The sequence below is a fragment of the Ursus americanus genome, chromosome 23 (genome assembly GCF_024610735.1).
Source record: "Ursus americanus isolate L20-20 chromosome 23, mUrsAme1.1.p, whole genome shotgun sequence".
Lineage (NCBI taxonomy): Eukaryota > Metazoa > Chordata > Mammalia > Carnivora > Ursidae > Ursus > Ursus americanus.
The window spans coordinates 10,947,694-10,960,000 of record NC_142149.1 but is presented as its reverse complement, the minus strand read 5'-3'; the positions used below and the strand labels follow the sequence as shown (position 1 = coordinate 10,960,000).

The following is a 12,307-nucleotide window of genomic DNA, read 5'->3' as shown; positions in this document are numbered from 1 at the left end:
TGAAATGCACAGTTAATGCATTTGCTCATGTTCTTGCCTGTAATTATCTTCTCACCTGACGTTGGGACAGACAGTCCACTGAGGATGTTTAACAGGGTCGTTTTCCCAGCTCCACTGTGACCAAGGAGGGCAGTGATCTGGCCTTCATATATGTCAAATACCAGACCTGGCATTATTACAAAAAAAAATCCTACTCAGATCCTACATATTAACTTTACATTCTCCAAAAATTTTTTTTTAAGATTTTATTTTTTTATTTAGAGAGTGAGAGCACAGCAGGGGGAGGGACAAAGGGAGAGGAAGAGAGAGAATCTCAAGCAGACTCCATGCAGTGTATGGAGCCGGACGTGGAGCTCGATCTCACGACCCTGAGCTCATGACCTGAGCCAAAATCAAGAGTCCGCCACTTCACCAACTGAGCTACCGAGGTGCCCCACATCCTCCAAAAGTTTTGTAATTTCTTACAGCATGGGTGTATTTGGCTAGCAATATTCAAAATAAAATCCATCCCCAAATTCTTCCCTTTAAAATTATATCTTCCGTGATACACACTTTATAGCTATAGCATTGTCATGATATATTCTTATGTAATTGACAATTTTTTTGGATAAGGGCAGTTTTGTCATTAAAAACAGGCTGACTATAATAAAGTTCATTTATTAGGATTAGGGAGTGTGATGATTTGAAAATAAAGAACTTCATGATGCAGCCTTACATCTTTCAGACCTATAATGTATCAATGGTACACCCTGACTTTCTCAAATTGTTCTATGGTTTTACATTTACTCAGAAGGAAACACGATGTGTTCAAATGAAGGAGAATTGTGGTGTCTGGAATATCTGTTCTTTATCCCCACAAAGACAGTACAACAGTGAGGCATAATCACCAAATCGAACAGCCTTGTTATTAATGATGTTAGTTCTTTACCTTTCAAGGCTTCCACTTTTTCATGATTCCCTTTTCTGTATTCTTTCTTAAGATTTCTTATCCTGAAAAAAGAGAGGAAAATGTTTTAAGGACATTGTGGAAGTAGACGGAGAATTGAGAAATCAACAAAGCAATCAGCATTGAATAAAACACATCCATGCTCTCAGAGCGAAGATATGCACAGCATGAGTACCCTGATTTAGGTTTTCTTCCTATCTCTCTGGATGCCTGTCTCCCCTTTTCTGCATCACCTGCCTCTTCCTTCTCCTCTTCTTCATCAGGAAGCAAAGAGGAGAGAGACAGAGTAAATTACAGAGAAAAGGAGAAGAATGACAAGGGACACAATGACAGTGTCTGTCATAAAGAGAGAAGGCACAGAAAGAGAGAATAGCACCAAGAAGACGGAAAAAAAGAAAATGAGAATATGAAGATTATTTATTCCTTGATGTTTGTTGTTCTGCAATAAGATATTCGTAAATATAAATGCTGACAATGTGGGAAAACAAAGTGCTTTTAACAATAATTGTGGTCTTTCATGAGTGGAACAGCTTGGATGTAGGTGGGTACAAAGAGGCACCCAAGAAATCTTTGTCACGTCTGTGTTTTGCCTGATAGACCTCTCATCCCTTATCTGTTCTCCATTTGCAACTTCGTGTAATTTACTTATTACCTGATGGCTTCTTTCCCGTGGAATTCTGGAGACACAGGTTCAAAAGAGTCGTTGGGTGAAGAATCTGAATCTGTTTCATTCTCAAGAGTCACATGATCAGCCCGTTGGTGTTGAAACCAAAAAGAGGATTTCATGAAAAACCAAGGAGAACGTCGATGTCCATATTCAGCTACACAGACAGGAAGCAATGGAACATTGCATCAGTCACCATTTTAAGGATTACTGACCACAGGACAGCTTGTCAAGACAACTGCTTTGGGAAGCATTTAGACACCCTTAAGATCCAGTACCAAGCACTAGCTTTCTTCATCTAGCGCTAATACAAGCATTAATAGTATAATGATCCTTAATCTCTTGCAAGTGTCTCTTTTTAACAAGAAACAATTTAAAGTATTGTGGTAGAATGAGATCTTAGAAAGCAATTCTATAAACAAAGTGCAGGATACTGTTGGGCTCATTTTAGAAATTTTGGAAAAAAATGCTTGATAATTTATATTCGAAATGTTGTCGACTGTTATTTTAAAGAAATGTACTGAATGAAACAGCATTGAATCACCATTAGGTTACTACTTACTGGGCAAAATGTTGTCAAAATATAATGTCAAAGCCAAATACAGAAGAGCATCAAAAACCAACATGAACAGAGTAGCTATTATTAGGTATGGGTTGTCTGAAGAATCCAAATGGATGTTAGAATTCACATCAAAGTCCAAATGTATAAGCTGGAAAAAAGATACATACATTGAATTTTAAAAGGATGAATAGAATATTAAGACTTTTTATTGTCTTATTTCTGCTGACCACTGGGATTGAACAGATAAATAAAACATGGCTCCTGTCTTCACAGAGCTCTAATCTATTGGAAGACATAGCAGTGAATCCATCTAACTACAAAGCAATTTGGGAAATTAGGGGAGGTAGGTACTAAGGGCTTAGAGACCATGGGCAGAAGTAGGCAAACCCTCTGGGAAGTAAAAACTCAAAGGAGGGGCTTCCTGAGGATTTCATCAGGTGTAGGGTGGGGGCAAAGGGGACATTTAGGAAGGGGACACTATTTGAAAGTCAAAACATGAAAGGCTAAAAGTACTTCAGTGGTTGAACAGAAGACAAAAGAATAATTTCTTATTATAGAAATTACAGAGATACAATTACATTACATATAATGTAACCTTTTATGTAGCATTTTATGGTTATGATGTCACACTTAGAATTAAACTTTCTGAGAAGAGGTTCAGTTTCATGTACAACTGGCCAATTAAAAATAAAAATTTATTTCTTCTGAATTCCTGGTTTTCAAATACTTGCAATAATATCAAGGGTCATGTTTCCTGTGCACTAAATTAGTAGAATGTTCATTGGGACAACCCATTGAAAGCATCAGTAATAGAGTATCAACATATATTTAGTGACTTAAAATAAAGCCAGTTACTCTGAGAAAAATAAAAAACCTCCCCAATACCTTAGATGTATATCTTTACAAAAGTGGATGGGAATTTTGATGCTTAGAACATAGAGCATGTATTCCTCAGAGAGGATTTTTTTAATGTTCTGTAAAAAATGAAATAATTATATTAACTCTTACCTGGGCCATTCCAGCAGTAAAAGCAAAAGGGCTAAGAAGACATAAGGTCCATTCCAAAAATGCAGGAAGATGTCTGTACAATGCAGTGAATCCCAGACTCCCCCAAAAGACAGTAAGGAGAAAGACAACCAACCCAGTAAGGAAGGGTTTCTTTATCAACACGCTCATCAGGAAAGCTAAAGTTATCTGAGAGGAGAGAAAAACTTCAGGTAGTATATGATTCTCTGAGAATCATCAGTAGTATAATAAAAATAATTTCATAATACAAAAATACATAACATCCATTCCTCCGCCCCCACCCCCAAATACTGTCTCATACAAATACTCATATACTGCAAACAGAAACAGAAGAGGTGTGACCAGAATTCGTGAGAAATGACTGGTAGATTTCTCTGAGAGAGAGAAAAAGAGAGAGAGAGAGATATTAAATTCACCAACTCACCAAAGACAGGCCATAGAGGAGAAAGAGGGTGAAGACCACCACGAAGCCAGTTAGGACGACAACTTGGGCGGATTTTACAATAAGAGCCATCAAAGTAGCCACAATAAAGATGAAGCCAGCATACATCAAACCCCAGGAAAGCCTAGCACAGAAACTAAGCATCAGTTCAAGGGCTGGTACTTTATCACTTGATTTATGCATTTACACTGAAAATGATTTGGGAAGCTTACCCTCTATCAAGCGTAAAGGGAATATAACAGCTAAGAGATTAAAAAACGTCTCTGTCCCCAAAGTTTGTATGCTACTGGAGAAGGTAGGCAATAACAAGTACAGAGATCAAGTAGGTAACTAATTGCAAAATTAGAAAAGAAATAGACTGAGTCATATAATGAGGGTAATTGGGAACGGTTTTCTGGGAAGACATCTACGACCTACGTGTCCATTCTGGACTTCTTTTCAGTAAAGTATAAACACTATGGACAAAAAACAGATGACGAAGCAGGGATCAGCAAACTTTTTCTCTGATGAGCCAGATAGTAAATCTTTTAGGCTTTTCGGACCATTCGGTCTCTTGCAACTACTGAAGTCTGCCTTTGCAGTCACGGACAACATGCAAATGACTGGGCTCTGTTCCAATAACAATTTATTTGTAGACACTGACATTTGAATTTCATATAAGCTATTATATGCCATAAAATATTATTGTTCTTTTGATTTTTTTAGACATTTTCATAAAAGCCATTCCTAGCTTGCAGATTGTTAAAAAGGGTCATAGTTTGCCGACCCCTGATATAGATGATTAGATATAGATTAGGTATAGATCAGATATACACATAGACATAGGAACACAGAGATACAGAAAGGTAGATGGATACAAAGATGTGTTTTTCTTGCTATCAATGCCAAAGAAACAGGAAGAAAGCTTTTTATAGGGGAAAGAGAACAAGCTTTCTAATCATACAGATGTAGGTTCGGTTTTCTGTGCTACATTGTCACTATATGATCTGAGAGGTAGTTACTGAATCTCTTTAAATTTCCTTAATGTCTATTGAAAAATAAGATAATTAAATGAAATGTTGTATGTTATGTGTTTAATGTGACAACTGGTTTATAACAAGTCCATGACGAACACTTAGCTTTCTTTCCTTCAAAGTATAAAACGCCATCATGTTTTGGGAAGTCTTGCCTAGTTGTAATGATGCCCTTTGCTCAATCACGTCTGTTCATCTGAAATTGTTCATCTCTCCGAGTCCTATAAACTTCTTAATTTCATTCATATGCGGTATCAATAGAATGTCACAGCCTTTTCTTATGGGGGAAAAGTCCTGATTTTTTTAACCTTCCCTCATTGGATTTATTTGGTTTCTCTCTTCATCATATTGTTTACTTTTCTTTGACTCTCTGTAGATTTCTATTTTAAAAAAAATATAGTGAGCAAAATTTTCTTCAGCATTGAGCTCCAGAATTTTAATACAAAGAGACACCAGAAAAAACTCCCATTCTAGACCAAACCAGCAATCCATTTCCTTCACTTTTGCACTCAGTTAATTGAACATTTCTGGAGGAAAAAAAAATAAATTGGTTTAAATTGGCAGCATTAAAAATGTGGGGTCTTCATATTCAACTGAACAGTGCCTTTTATTTTTAATTTATTTTTAATTTTTTAAAACTTTTTATTTTTAAATTCAATTTATTAAAATATAATGTATTATTAGTTTGAGAGGTAGAGGTCAGTTATTCATCAGTCTTATATAACACCCCATGCTCATTACATCACATGCCTTCCTTATTGTCCATTACCCACTTACCCCATCCCTCCACTCCCCTTCCCTGCAGCAACCTTCAGTTTGTGTCCTATGATTAAGAGTCTCTTATGGTTTGTCTCCCTCTCTGATTTCATCGTTTTATTTTTTCCTCTCTTCCCCTATGATCCTGTTTTGTTTCTTAAATTCCACATATGAGTGAGATCGTATGATAATTGTCTTTCTCTGTTTGACTTATTTCACTTAGCAAAATACTTTCTAGTTCTATCCACGTCATTGCAAATGGCAAGATTTCAGTTTTTTGTTGGCTGAGTAGTATTCCATTGTATATACACATATTCCTTATCCATTCATCTTTTGATGGACATCTGGGCTCTTTCCATAGTTTGGCTACTATGGACATTGCTGCTATAAATATTGGGGTGCAGGTGCCCCTTCGGATCACTACATTTGTATCCTTAGGGTAAATACCCAGTAGTGCAATTGCTGGGTCATAGGGTAGTTCTATTTTCAACTTTTTGAGGACCCTCCATACTGTTTTCCAGAGTGTCTACACCAGCTTGTATTCCCACCAACAGTGTAGGAGGGTTCCCCTTTCTCTGCAACCTCACCAGCATCTGTTGTTTCCTGACTTGTTAATTTTAGCCATTTTGACTGGTGTGAGGTGGTAGCTCATTGTGGTTTTGATTTGTATTTCTCTGATGCTGAGTGATGTTGAGCATTTATTTATGTGTCTGTTGGCCATTTGTATGTCTTCTTGGGAGAAATGTCTGTTCATGTCTTCTGCCCATTTCTTGATTGGATTACCTGTTCTTTGGGTGTTGAGTTTGATAAGCTCTTTATAGATTTTGGATGTTAGCTCTTTATCTGATAAGACATTTGCAAATATCTTCTGCCATTCTTTTGGTTGACTTTTGGTTTTGTCGACTGTTTCCTTTGCTGTGCAAAAGCCTTTATGTTGATGAAGTCCCAATAGTTCATTTTTGCCTTTGTTTCCCTTACCTTTGGAGACGTGTCTAGCAAGAAGTTGCTGTAGCCAAGGTCATAGAGTTCACTGCCTGTGTTCTCCTCTAGGATTTTGATGGATTCCTGTCTTGCATTTAGGTCTTTCACACATTTTGAGTCTATTTTTGTGTGTGGTGTAAGAAAATGATCCAGTTTCATTCTTCTGCATGTGGCTGTCCAATTTTCCCAACACTATTTGTTGAAGAGACTGTCTTTTTTCCATTGGATATTCTTTCCTGCTTTGTTGAAGATCATTTGACCATAGAGTAGAAGGTCCATTTCTGGGTTCTCTATTCTGTTCCATTAATCTATGTGTCCATTTTTGTGCCAGTACCATACTGTCTTAATGATTACAGCTTTGTAATAGAGCTTGAAGTCTGGGATTGTGATGCCACCAGCCTTGGCTTTCCTTTTCAACATTCCTTTGGCTATTTGGGGTCTTTTCTGGTTCCACACAAATTTTAGGATTATTTCTTCCAGGTCTGTGAAAAAAAATTGATAGTATTTTGATAGGGATTGCATCGAATGTATAGATTGCTCTAGGGAGCATAGACATTTTAACAGTATTTGTTCTTCCAATTCATGAGCATGGAACATTTTTCCATTTCTTTGTGTCTTCCTTTCTTTTATGAATGTTCTATAGTTTTCTGAGTACAGATCCTTTGCCTCTTTGATTAGATTTATTCCTAAGTATCTTATGATTTTGGGTGCAATTGTAAATGGGATCAACTCCTTAATTTCTCTCTTTTTCTGTCTCATTGTTAGTGTATAAAAATGCAACTAATTTCTTTTTTTTAAAAGATTTTATTTATTTATGTGACAGAGAGACAGCCAGCGAGAGAGGGAACACAGCAGGGGAGTGGGAGAGGAAGAAGCAGGCTCCCAGCAGAGGAGCCCAATGTGGGAGTCGATCCCGAATGCCGGGATCACGCCCTGAGCCGAAGGCAGACACTTAACTACTGCGCCACCCAGGCGCCCCTATTTTCTGTGCATTGATTTTATGTCCTGCCACTTCGTTGAATTCCTGTATGAGTTCTAGCAATTTTGGGGTGGAGTCTTTTGGGTTTTCCACATAGAGTATCATGTCATCTGTGAAGAGAGTTTGACTTCTTCTTTGCCAATTTGGATGCCTTTTATTTTCTTTTGTTGTCTGATTGCTGAGGTTAGGACTTCTAGTACTATGTTGAACAACAGTGGTGATAGTGGACATACCTGCCATGTTCCTTACTTAGGAGAAAAGCTCTCAGTTTTTCTCCATTGAGAGTGATATTCACTGCGGGCTTTTCATATATGACTTTTATGATATTAATATATGTTCCCTTTATCCCTACACCATGAAGAGTTTTAATCAAGAAAGGATGCTGTGCTTTGTCAAATGATTTTTCTGCATCTTTTGAGAAGGTTATATGGTTGTTGTCCTTTTTTATTAATATAGTGTATCACATTGATTGATCTGCAGATATTGAACCACACTTGCAGCCCAGGAGTAAATCCCATGTGATCGTGATGAATAATCCTTCTAATGTACTGTTGGATCCTATTGGCTAGTATCTTGGTGAGAATTTTCGCATCCATGTTCATCAGGGATATTGGTCTGTAATTCTCCTTTTTGGTGGGGTCTTTGTCTGGTTTTAAGATCAAGGTAATGTTGGCCTCATAGAAAGAGTTTGGAAGTTTTCTTTGCATTTCAATTTTTTGAAACAGCTTCAGAAGAATAGGTATTAATTCTTCTTTAAAGGTTTGGTAGAATTCTGCTGAGAAGCCATCTGGCCCTGGACTCTTTATTGTTGGAAGATTTTTGATCACTGCTTCAATTTCCTTGCTAGTTATGGATCTATTCAGGTTTTCTATTTCTTCCTCTTTCCGTTTTGGTAGGTTATACATCTCTAGGAATGCACCTATTTCTTCCAGATTGCCTAGTTTGTTTTTACAATTGTTTGTATTTCTTCAGGGTTGGTTTTGATGTCTCCTCTTTCTTTCATGATTTTATTTATTTGGGTCTTTTTTTCTTTTTGATAAGTCTGGCCAGGGGTTTATCAATCTTATTAATTCTTTCAAAGAACCAGCTCCTTGTTTTGTTGATCTGTTCCACTGTTCTTTTGATTTCTATTTCATTGATTTCTGCTCTAATCTTTTTTTTTAAGATTTTTATTTTTATTTATTTGAGAGAGAGAGAGAGAGAGCATGAGCAGGGGAGAGGTAGAGGAAAAGAGGAAGGGAGAAATAGACTCTCTGCTAAGCAGGGAGCCAGACGTGGTGCTGGATCCCAGGACCCTGGGATCATGAGTTGAGTCAAAGGCAGATGCTTAACTGACTGAGCCACCCAGGTGCCCCAATTCTGCCCTAATCTTTGTTAATTATCTTCTGCTGTGTTTAAGCTTTATTTGCTGTTCTTTCTCCAGCTCCTCTAGATGTAAGGTTAGGTTGTGTATTTGAGACATTTCTTGTTTCTTGAGAAAGCCTTATATTGCTATATACTTCCCTCTTATGACTGCCTTTGCTGCATCCCAAAAGTTTTGAACAGTTGTGTTTTCATTTTCATTTGTTTTCATGATTTTTTAAAAATTCTTCTTTAATTTCCTGGTTGACCTATTCATTCTTTAGTAGAATGTTCTTTAGCCTCCATGAATTTGAGTTCTTTCCAAATTTCCTCTTGTGATTGAGTTCCAGTTTCAAAGCATTGTGGTCTGAAAATATGCAGGGAATGATCCTAATCTTTTGGTACCAGTTGAGACCTGATTTGTAACCCAGGATGTGGTCTATTTGGGAGAACGTTCCATGTGCTCTTGAGAAGAATATGAATTCTCTTACTTTAGGAGGGAATGCTCTGAATATATCTGTGAAGTCCATCTGGTCCAGTGTGTCATTCAAAACCCTTGTTTCCTTGTTGATTTTCTGCTTAGATGATCTGTCCATTGCAGTGAGAGGGGTGTTAAAGTCCCCTACTATTTTTGTATTATAATCAATGCATTTCTTTAATTCTGTTATTAATTGGCTTATATAATTGGCTGCTCCCATGTCAGGAGCATAAATATTTACAATTGTTAGATCTTCTTGTTGGATAGACCCTTTAATTTTAATATAATGTCCTTCCTCATCTCTTATTACAGTCTTTGGTTTAAAATTTAATTTGTCTGATACAAGGATTGCCACCTCAGCTTTCTTTTGATGTCCATTAGCATGATAAATAGTCTTCCATCCCCTTACTCTCAATCTGGAGGTGTATTTGCATCTAAAATGAGTCTCTTGCAAACAACATGTCGATGGGTCTTGTTTTTTTTTAATCCAATCTGATACCCTGTGTCTTTTGATTGGGGCATTTAGCCCATTTACATTCAGAGTAATTATTGAAAGATATGAATTTAGTGCCATTATAGTACCTGTAAAGTCACTGTTTCTGTAGATTGTCTCTGTTCCTTTCTGGTCTATGTTACTTTTGGGCTCTATTTTCTCCTAAAGGATCCCTTTTTAAATTTCTTGCAGGGCTGATTTAGTGTTCACAAATTCTTTTACTTTCTGTTTGTCCTGGAAGCTTTTTGTCTCTTCTATTTTAAATGGCATTCTAGCTGGATAAAGTATTCTTGGTTGCATATTTTTCCCATTTAGCACTCTGAATATATGATGCCATTTCTTTCTGGCTTTCCAGGTCTCTATGGATAGGTTTGCTGCCAGTCTAATGTTTCTTGTAGGTCCTTGTAGGTTAAGGACCTCTTGTCCTGAGCTGTTTTCAGGATTTTCTCTTTGTCTCTGAGATTTGCAATTTTCACTATTATATGTTGGGGTGTTGACCTAGTTTAACTGATTGTTCAGGGGGTTTCTCTGTGCCTCCTGGACTTGAATGCCTGTTTCCTTCCCCAGATTAGGGAAGTTCTCTGCTTTAATTTGCTCCAATATACCTTTTGCCCTCCCCCCATTATTCTAATATTGTTTTGCTTTATGGTATCATTTATATCTTGAATTCTTCCCCTCGAGATCCAGTAGTTGTTTATCTTTTTCTCAGCTTCTTTATTCTCCATCATTTTGTATTCTTTATCACTAATTCTCTCTTCTGACTCATTTATCCTAGCAGTTAGAGCCTCCATATTTTATTGCATCTCATTAATAGCCTTTTTGATTTTGACTTGATTAGATTTTAGTTCTTTTATTTCTTCAGAAAGGGATTCTCTAGTGTCTTCTATGTTTTTTTTATAGCCCAGCTAGTATCTTTACAATCGTTATTCTGAATTCTAGTTCTGACTAGCCATAGCCAGATTAGGTTATAGCCATACTGATTAGGTTTCTGGCAGTCAGTACTTCCTCTTGTTCTCTTTTTCAAGGTGAGTTTTTCCATTTTGTCATTCTGTCTTGCAGAAAGTGGTCACTTTTCTATTTGTAGTTTTGCATCAATTCTTTTCTTAGATCTCCAGTTGAGTTCATAGGTGCTCAGAATGGTTGGATAGCTATCTAGCTGAATTCCTGGGACCAGATGAAACTGAGGTCTCCTACTCCTCCACCATCTTGGACTCCCCTAACATTCTTTTAAAAACTATATGGCATATGTCCAGAGCTATTCTATACATTCTAGAAATCTCATTTACCATTGACAATAACATCAGTGTGTCAAGAAACCAAATTCAGGGGCGCCTGGGTGGCTCAGTCATTAAGCGTCTGCCTTTGGCTCAGGGCTTGATCCTGGGCATTATGGGATTGAGCCCCGCATGAGGTTCCTCTGCTGGGAGCCTGCTTCTTCCTCTCCCACTCCCCCTGCTTGTGTTCCTTCTCTCACTGGCTGTCTCTTTCTCTGTCAAATAAATAAATAAAATCTTAAAAAAATAAAATAAAGAAACCAAATTCAAACCATGACTTTTTCAGTCCAGAACTCATGCTTTTACTATTCTATATCTCAAATACATCCCTTGGCTAAACTCATTAAATATTTTTGTTGCTAGTTGGGATTCACTCCTTGGTTTCTTCTTGTTGTTGTTGTTGTTTGTTTGTTGGTTTGTTTTTTAAGATTTTATTTATTTATTTGACAGAGAGAGAGAGAGCACAAGCAAGGGGAGCAGGAGAGGGAGAAGCAGGCTCCTGGCTGAGCAGGGAACCTGATGAGGGGCTCGATCCCAGGACCCTGGGATCATGACCTGAGCTCAAGGCAGATGCTTAACCAACTGAGCCATGCAGGCATCCCTCACTCCTTGGTTTCTTAACTCACATCTATTGTCCTCTCAGACTCTGACCCTTCCCAAATTTCTATCAACTGTCATCTAATATTGAGTGTTTAATTTTTGTTAAGCTCAATGCAAAGCACTTTAAATACATTCCCTTCTTTAATCTCCATGGCCAATGAGAGATAGATGCCATTACCAATGTTTTACAGAAAAGGAGACTGAGTTTTAAGAAATTAAGTAGCTTGTTTGGAGTGGTAGTGCTCAGATGGAGAAGACCCATGGCTTCTTGCCTCCCAGGATTGTGTTCTCAACACTCTGTTAGTCTTCCACTAAGGAAGGTCTGTGCTGAAAGAGTATAACAGGATTTTTTTCCATGAGTGTCATTAGAGTGATGATTCATTCAATGCGAGGGCTGTATCAACCAGCCAATCTCACAAAATATCTGAAATGTATATTAAATCGAACATTAGAAACCTTAAGTTCTTACATATTTGGGTGCACTCATGTCTAGCAACTAGTGACCGAGAGTCATCATTTTTATTTCTTAGTGACTTGGGTATCAGCAGACATCTATGAGATCAGGCTTTCTTTTATTTAAAGAAGTATGAAAAGTTTCATTTACCAGGCTTACTTGAATCTTTTCCATTCATTTATAATGCACTGCTTTAGGAAAGAATCAAGTTTAAATACGATACTTCCTAGGCTTAGGGAGTCCAACCAGCTAGCTTGCTGTGTTTACCTATGTTGCGTGATAGATTGTGGCCATGTAA

At 37.4% G+C, this 12,307-nt stretch overlaps 1 protein-coding gene across 4 annotated transcripts in view; it reads right to left on the bottom strand.

Annotated features, from left to right (window-relative positions):
- Positions 1–12,307, bottom strand: part of ABCA9 (ATP binding cassette subfamily A member 9) — a 59,917-nt gene that overhangs the window by 36,231 nt on the left and 11,379 nt on the right. For 3 of the 4 annotated variants that reach the window (XM_087854184.1, XM_045814056.2, XM_045814055.2), the window contains 6 exons: positions 3,623–3,764; positions 3,181–3,366; positions 2,173–2,320; positions 1,599–1,767; positions 929–990; positions 56–166 (listed from right to left, as the gene is read on the bottom strand). In XM_087854184.1, the coding sequence (XP_087710310.1) occupies positions 56–166; positions 929–990; positions 1,599–1,767; positions 2,173–2,320; positions 3,181–3,366; positions 3,623–3,764 (818 nt within the window). The remainder of the gene's footprint in view (positions 1–55; positions 167–928; positions 991–1,598; positions 1,768–2,172; positions 2,321–3,180; positions 3,367–3,622; positions 3,765–12,307) is intronic. The other variant, XM_045814058.2, reaches the window with a different exon arrangement.